The sequence below is a fragment of the Callospermophilus lateralis genome, chromosome 10 (genome assembly GCF_048772815.1).
Source record: "Callospermophilus lateralis isolate mCalLat2 chromosome 10, mCalLat2.hap1, whole genome shotgun sequence".
NCBI classification, from domain to species: Eukaryota; Metazoa; Chordata; class Mammalia; order Rodentia; family Sciuridae; genus Callospermophilus; species Callospermophilus lateralis.
Window position 1 is genome coordinate 57,890,567 of NC_135314.1, and position 16,267 is coordinate 57,906,833.

The 16,267-nt window shown below is 37.8% G+C and overlaps 1 protein-coding gene across 2 annotated transcripts in view; it reads left to right on the forward strand.

Moving 5' to 3' along the window:
• Positions 1–14,503, forward strand: part of Rabl3 (RAB, member of RAS oncogene family like 3) — a 41,826-nt gene extending 27,323 nt beyond the window's left edge. Inside the window, exons 5-8 of one of the 2 annotated variants that reach the window (XM_076867886.2) lie at positions 5,440–5,590; positions 9,403–9,474; positions 12,627–12,665; positions 13,225–14,503. In XM_076867886.2, coding sequence (XP_076724001.1) covers positions 5,440–5,590; positions 9,403–9,474; positions 12,627–12,665; positions 13,225–13,290 — 328 coding nt within the window. In that variant the 3' untranslated portion in view covers positions 13,291–14,503. The remainder of the gene's footprint in view (positions 1–5,439; positions 5,591–9,402; positions 9,475–12,626; positions 12,666–13,224) is intronic. The other variant, XM_076867887.2, reaches the window with a different exon arrangement.
• The last annotated feature ends 1,764 nt before the right edge of the window (positions 14,504–16,267 follow it).

Here is a 16,267-nt window from a genome sequence, read left to right on the forward strand (position 1 = left end):
ATTTGTTGGTTTTTTCTTTTTTTAAGGAATGAACTCCAAGCAATGAATTTTCCTCTTAGAACTGCTTTTAATGTGTCCCATAGATTCCGATATGTTGTGTCTGTGCTTTCATTTATCTCTAAGAATTTTTTAATTTCCTCCTTGATGTCTTCTATAACCCATTGATCGTTTAGTAACCAATTGTTCATTCTCCACGTGATGCATGTTTTTTCCTTCCTTCTTTTATCGTTGATTTTCAGTTTCATTCCATTATGATCAGATAAGATGCATGGTATTATCTCCACTCCTTTATATTGTCTAAGAGTTGCCCTGTGACATAATATATGATCTATTTTTGAGAAGGATCCATGTGCTGCTGAGAAAAAAGTGTAACTGCTTGATGTTGGGTGGTATATTCTATATATATCAATTAAGTCTAGGTTATTAATTGTGTTACTGAGTTCTATAGTTTCCTTATTCAACTTTTGTTTGGAAGATCTGTCTAGTGGTGAGAGAGGTGTGTTGAAGTCTCCCATGATTATTGTATGTTGGTCTATTAGACTCTTAAACTTGAGAAGAGTTTGTTTGATGAACATAGCAGCACCATTGTTTGGGGCATATATATTTATGATAGTTATGTCTTGTTGGTGTATGGTTCCCTTGAGCAGTATGTAGTGTCCCTCTTTATCCCTTTTGATTAACTTTGGCTTGAAATCTATTTTATTTGATATGAGTATGGACACTCCTTCTTGTTTCCGAAGTCCATATGAGTGATATGATTTTTCCCAACCTTTCACCTTCAGTCTATGTATGTCTTTTCCTATCAAATGCGTCTCCTGTAGGCAGCATATTGTTGGGTCTTGTTTTGTGATCCATTCTACTAGCCTGTGTCTCTTGATTGGTGAGTTTAAGCCATTAACATTTAGGGTTATTATTGAGATATGGGTTGTTCTTCCAGCCATATTTGTTTATTTATGTTACTAAACATGGTTTGTTTTCCTTTTTGATTATTTTTCCCCCCTTTACTGTCCTACCTCCCACTGTTGGTTTTCATTGTTATTTTCCATTTCCTCTTCCTGTAATGTTTTGCCGAGGATGTTTTGAAGACATGGTTTTCTAGCTGCAAATTCTTTTAACTTTTGTTTATCGTGGAAGGTTTTAATTTCATCTTCCATCCTGAAGCTTAATTTCGCTGGATATATGATTCTTGGTTGGAACCCATTTTCTTTCAGTGTTTGAAATATGTTATTCCAGGATCTTCTAGCTTTCAGAGTCTGTGTTGAAAGATCAGCTGTTATCCTGATTGGTTTACCCCTAAATGTAATCTGCTTCCTTTCTCTTGTAGCTTTTAAAATTCTCTCCTTATTCTGTATGTTGGGCATCTTCATTATAATGTGTCTAGGTGTGGATCTCTTAGGATTTTGCACGTTCGGCGTCCTGTATGCTTCTAGGATTTGGGATTCTGTCTCATTCTTCAAGTCTGGGAAGTTTTCTCATATTATTTCATTGAATAGGTGGCTCATTCCTATGGTTTGGACCTCTATACCTTCCTGTATCCCAATGACTCTTAAGTTTGGTCTCTTTATATTATCCCATATTTCTTGGATGTTCTGCTCATGGTTTCTTAACAGTTTTGCTGAGCTGTCTATGTTCTTTTCAAGTTGAAATACTTTGTCTTCATTGTCTGATGTTCTATCTTCTAAGTGTTCTACTCTGCTGGTAGTATTCTCAATTGAGTTTTTAAGTTGGTTTATTGCTTCCTGCATTTCTAGGATTTCTGTTTGTTTGTTTTTTATTACCTCTATCTCCCTGTATAGTTGATCTTTTGCTTCTTGGATTTGTTTATGTAATACATTGTCGAAGTGGTCGAAGTGATCTTTCATTGTCTGATTTTGCTGTCTAATGTCTTCCTTGAGACTCCAGATCATCTGCAGCATGTATATCCTGAATTCTTTATCTGACATTCCATCTGCTGCAGCTATTACCTCTTCTAAAGTTGAGTTGACCTGCATTGCTTGTGGTCCTTTCTTTTCTTGTCTTTTCATATTGCTCGTGTTTCTTTCTGCTTGGTGAAACTGTTGTGTTTTTGAAATTTTCCCCCTATATATTTATATTGCTCTTGTATAATTGAAAAGTCTCCCTTGCAGGGGGGGGCGGCAGCTCTGCTCCTCCTCCAATTGGGGTGATCTGTCTACCACGCTGGCGGGCCGCTGGGACTGTTCTGCCGGTCGGTCGCAGGTCTGCCTACCTTGGAGGCGCGGGCAGCGGCTCTGCTCTGCCCTTCCTCCAATTGGTGTGACGTGTCTACCACGTCCGTGAACCCCTGGGCCTGTTCTGCCAGTTAGTCGCGGATCTGACTACCTTGCAGGCGCGGGCGGCGGCTCTGCTCTGCCCCTTCTCCAATTGGGTTGTCGTGACTACCACGCCGGCAGGTCGCTGGGCCTGTTCTGGGCGCGGGCTGCGGCTCTGCTCTGCCCCTCCCCCAAGTGGTGTGACGTGTCTACCACGCCGGTAGGCCGCTGGGCCTGTTCCGCCAGTCTGTCACAGGCCTGCCTATCATGCGGGCTCGGGTGGAGGATCTGCTCTGCCCCTACTCCAATTGAGGTGTCGTGACTACTACGCAGGCAGGTCGCTGGACCTGTTCTGGGCGCGGGTGGCGGCTCTGCTCTGTCCCTGCTCCAATTGGGTTGACGTGACTACGACGCTGTCGGGCTGCTGGGCCTGCTCCGACCGCGGGCGAAGGCTCTGCTCTGCCCCTACTCCAATTGGGGTGACGGGTGGCGTGTCTACCACACCAGCAGGCCGCTGGGCCTGATCCGCCGGTAGGTCGCAGGTCTGCCTACCATGCGGGCTCAGGAGGTGGCTCTGCTCTGCCCCTCCTCCAATTGGTGTGACGTGTCTACCACACCAGTAGACCGCTGGGCCTGTTCCGCCGGTTGGTCGCAAGTCTGTCTACCTTGCAGGCTCGGGCGGCGGCTCTGCTCTGCCCCTACTCCAAATGGGGTGATGTGGCTGCCACGCCGGCGGGCCGCTGGGCCTGATGCGGGCTCGGGGAGCGGCTCTGCTCTGCTCTGCCCCTCCCCCAAGTGGTGTGACGTGTCTACCACGCCGGCAGGCCGCTGGGCCTGTTCCTCCAGTCTGTCACAGGCCTGCCTACCTTGTGGACGCGGGTGGAGGATCTGCTTTCCCCCTACTCCAATTGGGGTTTCTTGACAACCACGCCAGCAGGTTGCTGGACCGGTTCTGGGCGCGGCAGCGGCTCTGTTCGGCCCCTGCTCTAGCCGGGGCGACGCGACACCACGCTGGCGCGTCGCTGGGCCTGTTCCGGCCTCCGGCGGCGGCTCTGCTCTGCCCCTCTGGCCTCCACAGTATTCAGCAGGACCCGGACCGAGAAACAGTTTCCGCGGGTTCTTTATCCCTGGGCCAGAGCAGTTCCGGGAGCCAGAATTCGGCCTCTCCGGACTTGGTACATGCTCCGACAGGAGCAGGCTCCAAGAAGCAGTTTCTGCGGGTTCTATAGCCCTGGGCCAGAGCAGCTCCGGGAGCCGGAGCTCCGCCGCTCCGGGCTCGGTGCGTGTTCTGATAGGAGCAGGCTCCAAGAAGCAGTTTCCGCGTGTTATTTAGCACTAAGTCTGAGCAATTTGTCTGCGAGACGCAGACAATTGTCAGCCTGAAATTACCTGTTCTATAGCTGAAAGAGCTGCAATCAGTCGAAAACAAGGATGGTGACGTCAGCTCTCCAAGATGGTGGCCGCTGGCTTCCTCCGTGGTCTGACCGGTGTGGAGAACCGAACTGGACCGTTTCCTTCCCCCGTCTCCAACCCAGAATTCAGCTCCGAGCTCAGCAAATGCCTAGCTGGCAGGAGCCCGCAGAATCAGCATCGCTGTATCTCTGCGCCACCAGCCCGTCGTTTCCCAGTGCGCCCTGCAGACTCCAGCCGCAGGGCGCTCTGCCGAACAAGCAGCGCTCCGTACGGACAGATCGCTCACGTTTGAGCCCCTGAAGCTGATCCTCGTGCGATGAAAATCCTTCCACTACGTTTTGGAGCACCCCAATTTTGCTGGAAATTCCTAACAAGATAGCTTTTAGCCGTTCTAACTCGTCATTTTCCCTCACAGTGACGCAGTACACGGAGTTACTGCACTCCCTTCGCGGCCATCTTCCCTCCCTCCTCAGAAGAATAATTTTTGAATGAGATGGAATATTATGTAGTTGAAAACAATTGTGTTCCAAGCTGAGTGTGAAGGGCATAAAGATTTAGTAATTTTGCCCTCCACCCCAATTTAATTGCTCAAAAGAAAGAAAATTGGTATTAACGAAAGAAAAGAAACTATGCTCAGCTGGGGTTTGTTGATTGGATTATACAATATTGATTTACTGTCGTAAATTCTTTTAAAATATTTTTAGTTATATATGGACACAATGCATTTATTTTATTTGTTTTTTATTTTTTTATATGGTGCTGAGGATCAAATCCAGTGCCTCACACATGCTAGGCAAGTACCACTACCCCAGCCCCTGTCCTAAATTCTTCAAAAGCAGATTTTGGTATTATATATTGAGCTTGAACATATCAGAATTGTAAGTCTTTTAATTCTATGAACAGATTTTCAATTAATTCAACAATGGACTTTATATTTCTTTCAAAAATATCATTTATATCACCCTATCCTTTAGATAAATAGAGAAAAAAATTGTTGTAATAGCCAGTGGCCCAAGGCCACTAACCCTAAATGATTCTGATTGCCTTGTCTCCCATACTCTCATGTCAGAACAAATAACTATTTGGTAATACATTTTTTGCTCTCACTATTCATTTTCATTTCAGTTGTTTCCTACCATTTCCACTTGTTTAATAGATCTTTCTTTGGGCTATGACATCACCTACATTCAATTTATTCTAGCCTTTTGCTTCCCTATTTCTTCCTTTCCTGAAGTGATCTCTTCTTTATTCATAAATAGAAATATGCATGATACATATAGAGCTTATGCATACACCAAAAAGTACCCAGGAGCTTGCCATCTTCCTCTCTGGCATAAGGCCTGAGTACCATGTTAGGCTCCTACCTTTTTCTACCCTGAAGTTTGAATCCACTCTTTGCTTCTACAATGAAAAATTTCTGAGTCATTGGCCGTAAAAGACAGACCTTGGGGAAGTCAAGTCACATGACTGTGGTATACTTGGTGAGCACTCTCAGTTGTTCAAGTAGACTATTGTAAAGATATACAAAAACAAATGTTGAATAGTTAGATGAATAGGTGGACCTTAATAGATGATGGTGAAGGATTGATAAATGAACAAATAGATGGAAGAAATTGGAAGAAAAATAATTTGTATGTGATGGGTGAGCCAGGAATCAATTATCAGTGAAAATAGTGTAAATTACTTGTATTTAAATGTTGCACATCTGCATTGGGAAGGTAAATTCTGTTCACCTCTTCATTATTATTTATCACAGGGATTATGATCAGGAACAGTTTGCAGATAATCAGATCCCACTTTTGGTAATAGGCACTAAACTGGACCAGATTCATGAAACCAAGCGTCATGAAGTTTTAACTAGGACTGCTTTCCTAGCTGAAGATTTCAATGCAGAAGAGATTAATCTGGTATGTATTTTCACTAATGTATGTGTATTATTACAAGGTAAAGGCAAGATCAAAGACTTATTTTCAAATTATATATTCTAGTGAAAGAAGCTTTATACTTGAAGTCAGATTGTTGGAGTTCTAGTCCAAAATGTAGACAAGATTGGAATCCACATATCTAGACTAGGTGGTCATAGTCAACTTTAGCCTGGTATATTGATATGTTGAAATGTTCAAACTTTATTCTATAAATAATATAATCATGAACTTTCAATTGGGAGTACTATTTTTTAAACCAAAATCAAAATAATTAAATTGATGAAGATGAAACTAGCTTGATTATTCTTGCTTTAGAAAAACCTCCTAGCTGCTTAAACAACAAAATTTATTTTAAAGGGCAAACTATAAAGTAGGAGAGCATCATAAAGACTAATTTATATAAATATACGCATATAGAAAGGATTGAGTCCCCCCCTAAGATAGCTAGTTTAATTACAACTGAGGGCTAAAAGGGCTAAGAAACTGCTCTCCTGTAAGCCAGTCAGCATTGCCCTGATAAGGATTCTGGCCAGCACCTTTAGTCATGGTTGTCATTTTTCACAAGTAGGATTTCTATAACATAATCACTGAGTGCATTGCATTCCAGATATGCCGTGGTTGTGGTTTAATAATACTAATGGCCAACATTTGTTGAGTACTTATTATGTGCCTGTTCTAGTACTTTACAAACATCATCTCACATGTATCATCTTCACATCAACACTGTGAAGTACATAATATTACTATCCCCATCTTAAACATGAAGACAAGAAGGAGAAAGAGGTAACTAGGCCAAAATCACACAGGTCAAGTAAGGCATTCTCAACTCTACAGCCTATGGTCTACAGTTAAGCCCTTCCTCACTTATTTATCTTCCAACTAATATTAACAATTTTGGAGCTGAAATAATCTTGGAAATCATGTGGACCAACAGTTACTCAAACCTGATTGGATATTTATATTGCAAATAGTACCTGTGAAAAATTTTTGAGTACCTGCCCAAACAGCTGGAGATTTTTATTCATAATATCTGGTGGTAAGTCCAGGATGCTTTAATTTTGACTTTTTTTTAAGTGGTACTGGGGATCAAAGCCAGGACCTGACACATGGCTAAGCATACACTTTACCACTGAGTACAGTATACCCCCACCCCCAAGTCTGTAATCTCAACAGATACTTCAGGTGATTCTGATGATCTTGCTCTGTGAATCAGTATTTGTGAACACTGCTTGATTTAACCCCATCTCTGTCCCCATAATTGAGTCAGCTCTTGCCTGCCATTCCATTGTTTCTTTACATTCTGCTATGCAATAGAAAATGCCTTATTTTTCTCAGCTGACACTATGGAATATTCATTCTGACTACTTCAAGTAGTCAGTGCTGCCAGAGGATTCGTACTCTAGAGATATGTAATTTCCACATTGAAGAAGTGCTGGGGTTACTTCATTTAAACATTATTTCCAAAGGGAAATTTACCATTGAATATACTTATTTTATTCCAGTGATAACATTTAATTTATTTCTGAATATATCTGTTTCTAGTGCCCATGGATTTCTAGATGTATGTTATTCCTACTTGCCTTACAAAAGCAGGGCCACATTTATTTGTTATCAAGATGTAAAGGTATGCAAATAGTGGGACTTCAGCTCACATAGTCTCCAAATAATTTAAATTACATCATGGTTTTAGCTTTTATCAGTGTATAGCTTCAGAAACAAAACATAAAAGAGAAGAGACGGTGATAAGGATATAGGAAGCAAAAAATGAGAAAAGTTGGGTGGAAGAGTTTCAAAGCAAAAGGAGTAAAAAAAACTCAGCAAGTAAATATAAGACCTCAAAAACTAATGTAACAATATTAGGATTAGTGCTGGTTCATCAGTTATTATATGAATTTGCTTAAAACTAAAGAAAAGTGAGAATATAACAAATATATATATATGAAAAAGCAGAATTAAAGTTCTGCCTGAGTAAATGCAACTTGTTTATAATTTAAATGATTATATGGTGGAAGATTACTTACTTTTATAAAATCTTGTTAGACTTACTGTGTCTAGTACTAATTTTTCTATTAAGTGTTTATTTCAAAGTGATCATACTGAAACATCTTCCCTACTTAATAGTCCTCTCTCAAGCTCAGAAGAGCTATTTAGAGCTATTAATTTTCAAACTTTGCCCTCATCCATGATCAATGACAGATGGCTCTTTCAGCTCTTAATATTTTCACCCAAAATCATAGGGATTTATATTCTCTAGGCAACTTGAAATTGTGGGTTCCTAGAATTAAGGTTTGATGTGGTTTGTTTGCTGTTTGATTTGGTTTTTGTATTTAGTAATTCATCTGTATTTTAGAATTATCTCTGGTATCTTTGACATTCTGATGACTAGGTAATCAATATTCATTTTGAAAAACATTTCTAATTCAGGTCTAACATTTTTCATTTTTATGCCCCAACAGCTGTAGAAATGTGCTCAAACATTATTTCAAAATGTAACAATGTGAATGATGATGTTTTAGCACATCTAATCCATATACAGAATTATCTTTATTGTGTTAGATGCTTTTGTGTCTGAAAATTCAATATGCATTTTCTTAGAATGGGGAAGAGAACTAATATTACAGTACCTGCTATGTGCGAGACTTGGATTATCTCATTGATTTTCACAAAAATTGTATGGAATAAGTAGTATTATTCCCATTTCACAAATGAGTAAGCCCAACATTAAAGGCTTAGTCACCTACACAGCATTTTACAGTGTAGAAATATTGGCACAAATTTTCAAATATAGAATTTGCTGGCTTCAGAGACCCCTGATTTCCCTGCTCTTTTGTGATCTTTGAAAATTTTTGTTGTCTCTTCTTTTTTGTGGTTTTGGAGAATGTATTGCAAGTTCTTGCTGAAATTTAAAATGTGATCCTTGAAATGTTCTGTGTAGATAAAATATGTAATTGTTACTAAATTCACTAGAAAGAAACCATGTAGATCTAAAGATTACAAAAAAGTAATTGCAGTAGTTTTTCAAGGGGCACACACAAATATCCTTGCAAAGGAGCCAACATGATATCCTCATAGTTTGGTTTTAGGTGGCATTTGAGGTCAACATCAAAGTACACTGCCTTTTGAGGTGGCATGTCAATGGCAACAAGTACAAACAGTATAACACTGAGATTCCAAGAGAAGGATAGTAAGTCTTTTAAGGTCTTTATAAGTTACTGTAATGATATAATGTGCCATTTTCCCCCTTATTTTAAAGAATCCTACTGAATAATAATAATAATGTGTTTGTTTATTAATGTCAAAAATCTTTGTGACCTACCACAAGATGGAGAAATCCTTGACAACTCTTCTATTTATTCTGTATTTCTCTAAATCCTTATTTTAATGCTTCATTCTATTTTATAAACTGCATAGTATTTAGTTGAGCACTAGTGAGGACTAGTCCTAAATTATAAGGACTGTTTGTAATGGCTCTATTTCTGGTTTTCAGGACAAATGCAAACAGGTACCTGATTAGTATCTTATTTTTTGTTTGTTTTGTAAGTAAACAGTTCTGTCTTCCTTTATGAATTGATGATGAATTGATTCCCTATACTCTAAAATTGTTTAAATGACAAAGAGTAAGTAGCCTTCTCTTTGATACCTTCCTTTTTGCTTTGTGCATCATAATTTGAAAATTATTTGAATATTTTATTAGAGTATCCTAATTATTTAGTATAGAAATGTGCAACAGGAAGTTCAAATTATTGAAGAACTTTTGCTTTCTAACTTTTATTTGTGGCTCTTATGTTTTCTAGGATTGTACAAATCCTCGGTATTTAGCTGCAGGTTCTTCCAATGCTGTCAAGATCAGTAGGTTTTTTGATAAGGTAATGGCTTCAATTAAGTTATTTTTAAATGTAATTTATATATTTGAGAGTTTAAAGTCTTTGTGGAATGCCGTGTCCCTTTATTCCTTCACCCCAATCTTCACAGCCTGAATAATACCTATTTTGGCCTCTCTTATCTGTTGATATAATTGCTCAAGGCCTTCTGACGTATTTATTCCATCACCAGTGTTCTCTAAGCAAAGGGTGAAAACTACTGGATTCAAGTGGAGTTTTTCAAAACATACCTAATTCCTCTCCTTGAGACAATTTATGCTTACTCATTTTCTACTCTTTTTGTTACTTCCTCATGCCCCCCCCCAAAAAAAAGGCACTGCACTGAGAAGATTCTGCACAGTACAAGCCTGAGTTCTTTCTGCTTTTTGAGCTATTATTATTCTCCATTAAGTTAAATGTTACTCTAACTTTGTAAGGTTATGTTGTTTTCTTGATTCCATAATATTTCCAGAATAGAAACTTTTGCTTTCAGGTTATTGACTCTTTGCTGGTGTCATCTTATTATCACTGAGCTAGAATGAAACTTTAGGATGACTCAGCATACTGGTCTTTCCTTCACAAGACCAAATTGCACGTAACATTAATCAAGTTTAAGTTGTTTGCCCAATGTTGACATTGAATAGTAAAATGAAACAGGATGTTTTCCTGCATGTCTCATTGAAAAAGATTAACTTCTGTATTATATTTCTTTTTAAGTATAATCTCCTAAGAAAAACATTTTTTCTCCTTGTAGATCTACATTATAAAAAAATTTTTTTTAACTATTTAGAGATCATAAATATTTGTTTCATTTTTTCAAGGTCACCAGAAGATAAACCATACTCCCCTCTGTGTTTAATATTGCCCATTAGGAAAATTTTGCCTCACTCAGAACTTAAATGGCGTGTGGTAAATAGGGTATAGATGTGTTCAGATACTGACTGCCACAGCTCTCAGAGCATCCAGAACCTCCAGACAGGAGGTCTGGGTGATAGGGGGTGGTGCTGTACAAATATTAGCATTTTCTAATTATGCCACAACATGAAAAACATTGGAGAACACTGCAAAGAACCAAATTTTCTCTCCACATTGTTTTCAAACCTAAAGCATAAAAATTTCCATTTGGCTTAGATCCACTGCACCCATCTCATACAAAATTCTGTCCCCAAAGAGCAACATCATAAATGTCTGTGTCTGGCCCAAAATGGTTCCACAGCATATTATTTAAAATTTTAAATTATTAATTTTGAAATTTGAAAAGGAAGATATAGAGAATTAATGAGTTATAAACTAGAATAAGGGGCTGAGGATGTGGCTCAAGCGGTAGCGTGCTTGCCTGGCATGCGTGCGGCCCGGGTTCGATCCTCAGCACCACATACAAACAAAGACGTTGTGACTGCCGATAACTAAAAAATAAATATTAAAATTCTCTCTCTCTCTCTCTCCTCTCTCACTCTCTCTTTAAAAAAAATAAATAAATAAAATAAAATAAACTAGAATAAACCAGGTTGTCGGGCAACATTTATTTTTAAAGAAGAAGAAACAATTTGATTGTCTTAAGACAGTAAGGTTTAGTAAGAAAAGGACATTACAAGTTGGGGGTAAAGAACTATCAGCAAAAGCAAAAAGTGTCATTTCTCTTTGTTGCCTAAATCTCAACAAAATATATGTAGATTTTGAGGTTGACCAGACCTCTACAGCCTGATATGGTTGCCTAAATCCTAGGCATCTAGCAGTAAAGTTGTACCCAGTTTTCTATATGTCAAATCTTCCAGAAGTTAATGTAAAGATTTCTTTTCCAAAGGGAGTCTAATTCCTTCTTCAGACTTCCTTAGATAGTAGTAATACTACTCTAGAATGGTAAGATTTTCCTGTCATGCCATGGACAGAGGAAAGGGAAGCAGTTCCTTATTTTTGTGGCATCAAGTGTTTTGAGATGTACACCATTCCAGAACCAGCATTTTTACCCCTGAGCCAATGAATGCAACTTTGCTTTGGGTCTCTTGTGGCTTAAAATAACCTATCCATAGACTCCAAGATTAAAAAATATATATATATATATGGATAATCTGGCTCTCAGGCCAGTCAAAGTACAGGCCAGGAAGAACATGCACTACTCTCATTCTGAGGAATTCTTTATGAATGTATTAGAGCTCATCTCCAGGTAACCTGTGTTCTTATTTAATTAACTTTCCTTATCACAGCTGCTCTATGTAAAGAAAAGAGCACTCCCTCTACAACTATTGCAGTTTCTCAAGTGTTAGAACATATTTTATTATTTATTTTTTTTTTTAAAGAGAGAGAGAATTTTTTTTAATATTTATTTTTTAGTTATCGGCAGGCACAACATCTTTGTTTGTATGTGGTGCTGAGGATTGAACCCGGGCCGCACACACGCCAGGCGTGCACGCTACCGCTTGAGCCACATCCCCAGCCCCATATTTCATTATTTTTTAAAATGCTTTTCATCATCTGAAAATACGGTGTTCTCAAGCTCATTACATTAGAACATATATTTGAGAGTTTCTTTTCAACAGTAGAGATAGATTTGTGCAGATACAGCCACTGATTTAACTATTTCTCCTACTTTTCAAATACAGACAGTTCAGAACCCCTGAACTAAGGATGCCAATGAAGTCCATAAAGGAAGCTAATTAACTATCTTTGTTATTATCTGTCTACATTAAGGATATACAGAATTTATCACTATTTCCTATAGGCATATGGCAATTCACCACATCACATAGATGTTCTCTTTAAGGAATAGCTGTACTATTATAATGGGCAAGTGCTTTGCTTTAACTATGGATTCTGTTCCATGCCTTTTGAGATAAACAGCTAGGAAACTTAGAGCCAGATTTCCTACTGTGCTCTAGAAATTGCAGGGATCTTATCTTATTCTGTCATTTAGTTGTTTGTTCATTTATTGTTTTGATCTCTCATGCTTTTTGGAATGAAACAGGCCTTTCTGGAAATACTTTCGCAATCCTGATCTCATTGGCACTAGATTTTAACTCATTGTACAAAATGTCTACATCTGTTAAATGAAATCCTTAATTTGGATACATTCCTTTCAGTCGCATCACTGACCCATTACAGTTAGCTGCTTTTTCCAGATATGTGTGCAAAGTCTCAAACTCTTTATTTGTTTCTTACAGGTCATAGAAAAGAGATACTTTTTAAAAGAAGGTAATCAGGTTGGTATCTGTCTTTTCTTGATAAAATGGGTTCTCAAATTTGGAGAGAAATGGTTTCCAAATTTATTTTCAGACGTTTTTGTAGGCACAAGCAATTTATTTTATCCTGTCTTATTTAAATTTAAAAGGAGAAAATCAGAGCAAAGGGAAAATAAGGATCCAAGATACAAGAAGAATTCAAGAATAAGGCTATATTACAAATAATAGAGGAAAATCATTTGCTTGTGACTCTAAAGGTATATATCTGATATACCTTTGTTTGTCAGATATATACCAGTATAAATAATTCACATAAAAGTCCACTAGGTAAGTATTAGGAGATTCACCTTCATTCTTTCTGATTTAGTTGACATTATCACCAACTTACTGGCAAATGTTTTCCATTTTAGTAGAATTTTCTTTATTATTTAATCTGTGGTTTTCTGAGTAAAATCTCAGAAAGTTAGTTCTATAATGAACAACAGGCTGACATACAGAAACAAAAAACAGGGAAAATTTGGTATTAGCATTTGAATTTTTCTGCTTAAAACTTATATATGATTATTTTTCTTGCCTGCAGATCTCAGGCTTTCCTGATCGAAAAAGGTTTGTGGGAGGAACATTAAAGAGCCTTCATTATGACTGAATTACACTCATCTTTTGGAAGAGCGAGCAAGCAGTGGCAGTTTTCACAGCTTTCCTCTTGCTGTGTCAATTATTAACATCTCAGCCTTTAGACAAATCATCTTAAAATGCTCTTTCAATCTCACCCTTTAATGGAAAAATGAAAGGAAGTGACAATGTGGGAGGTCCAGACTTTGTCCCCGTTCTCTCTGTTCCTCACCTTTCTGTCCCTGTTTATAGGTTATATAAAAGCCTTGTGGAAATATGAGACATTGTCAACATGATGCAGTAAATGAGCAGTGACAGTACTGCAGAGAAAATTTACTCTTGACTGGAACTAGAGGGTTTTTATGGCTCTGTAATTTTCCCACATTCATTGCTGAAGCCTTAATTAACTACTTCAAAAATGTATCTCTATTCTTTTTTCTTTCTTGAGGGAAAAGTTTATGTTAACCAGCCATGAGTTGTCCACCCAAAACAATCTATGTCATGTTCAAAGATGCTAAATAGTGTTATTTAATTGTCTCCCCCTCATCACACACTGGAATACCCAAGAATAGCAATCCTTATCTCCCTCTCCTCTCCTCTTGCAAATGGCTTGGTGGCTGGGAGAGGCGGACTAATAGCTGGAGTTAAATATAAATACAGACTAATAATACATAGAGAAGAGCAGTACCAAAAAGAAGAATTCTGTGAGAAAATGACAGCTCCTTCACTCTAGGTTACAACTGTCTGGAGTCTTCTACTGTTTTCTCTTTGGAAATAGGTATATAAGACCTTCACAAAGACAGTAAGAGATTTACAACCTCTTCAGTGTTTTTTGTTTGTTTTGCTTTGTTTTTAAGAAAATTCAGCTCCTGAAATGTTCCTTAAATATAGTTTACTGACGATATTATTCTGTCTCAACAATGTATGTATGGAGAAAAGTAAAAATAAGTTTCACAGCAACACATTTACATGAATTATGAACTAGGATTCTTGGATTACACAATCATTCCAGAGCTTTTGAGGAATGGCGTGTGTGTGTTCATGTGCATGTGTGCATAATTGTCCATCATTTTTTATCTGTCTCTTTTGCTTGTTTAATTGTCTCCACTCTATTTCTTCCTTAGTGCATAAAATTGGTTTCAAAAAAACTGTACTTTGTTGCTTTATTTTATTACCATATCATCTATATTCCCTCTGTTTCTGATCTTGTTCCAAATTTTTAAAATAATAATAAATACACAACTTCAGCTCTCGTTTTTTATTCATTTTAACTAAATTTCAAAAATAGTTTAGAAATCAAGATATTCTGAAAGAAGATATTAAAAAATAATGTGAGTGCTTTTAGAAGGCAGTCTAGGGAATTTGAAAAAGCATTTTTAAAGCACTTTTCATCAGCTAGATTACTCTCCAGTTCACTTCCTCACTGACAAGACCTAGCTCTGGTTTCTTTTTCAATATAAAGGAGAGTAATGCAAATCATGATCTGAATATGGAATTTGGTATAAATGTGTTATGCCAAAGGCTGTGCAGTTGAAAAGTAGAAACCAAATGCTACACAAAGCCTAAATTAGCTAAAAGATTTTGTATTTTCCTTTTTATAAAGGATAGCAACTTACCTAGCATATTTAAGACCCTTGGTTTGGTCCCCACCATTGCCAAAATTTTTAAAATGTCAAAATTCCTTTTCCTCTTCTTCCTTTTCTTTAATAATAACTTTTAAATCCAGCCCAATTTATTTTCTCTTATTAAGAAATAAAAGTTTGAAGTAGGAGGATTGCCAAATTTGAGTTCATTTAGTTGTCATACATAATATGGTCAAGATAGTGAGACCCTGTTTCAAAAAATAAATTAATGCATAAAAATAAAAGTAACCCATTGCTGATGACTAAAGGTTCAGGCTTGAAAAGTTAACAGTTTTATTCAACTACATTTGTTCTTGCTACCAGCTTGATTCCTTGAATTATAGTTTTCTAAGAAAAAATAATTTTTAATAATCTAAGGTAAATTTGATACATTAGTAGTAGCAAAATAAGGCTGTTTGCCACAATGATGTTAGTAACCATTCTTACAAGGAATGTTTTGAAGCATAATTTTTGCTAAGAATTAGTCTTAAGAATTGCTTATAGATAATAAGTATAAATACAAAAATAGTTTTTAGAAAGTATTAATTTTCTTACCTTTTTGATAGAGCAAGTTGCTTTGTTCCCCCAACTGAGCTGTAAACCAATATTCTCACCCATTGTAGGGGTGACGAGATGTGAAGGCATATTGCCATTCATCTATCTGTCCCTCAGGTGGGCAAGACCCTTAGTTGGAATCCAATTAAGGATTTACACTGATCTCTTCACCTTAATGCTCATGGAGTTCAGGACACATTACTCCAAAATATAGCACCTGGGCATTTGAGAAAACAGTGGGAAGGTCACTCACACCTCCCCTTCACTCTTTCTGTCCTGAAGCAGGTCATAAAATCTAGTTAACCTTCTCTGTGATTTAGGTCATAAACCCTTTATTCCAGAGATACCCTCCCTATATCTGAAGGAAAGGAACATTCTTATCCTCCAAGACAGAGATAGATACCAAAGAGAACCTGATCATACAGACCTTGCTAGTTTCATTAGTATGAACCGCCAATGCACAACTGTCAGTAAAAACCTATTTCTCTGTTTCTCTGAGTCTTAAATTTATAAATAAGTTTATTATAAAATAAACATCAAATAAATGCCTTTCTCCTGTTAATCTGCCTTTTGTTATAAGGGCCTCAGCCATGAACCTGGCCATGAATGAGAAAAGAAATCTCTCTTCCCCTACACTGCTCTTAAAAAGAGCTACTTCCAAAGGGATTGAGTCATGTTAAGGTTAGCTCAGGCTCTCATAATTTTCCTTCCTTGAAGCATTCATGATATAATCCAAGGGTTCCACACACTGTTTTCCTGTCCATTCTCAAAATGTGCTTCATGGAACTGATGTTCTGGGCCATTAAACTGAGATGAAGAGCTCTTAATTGCTGC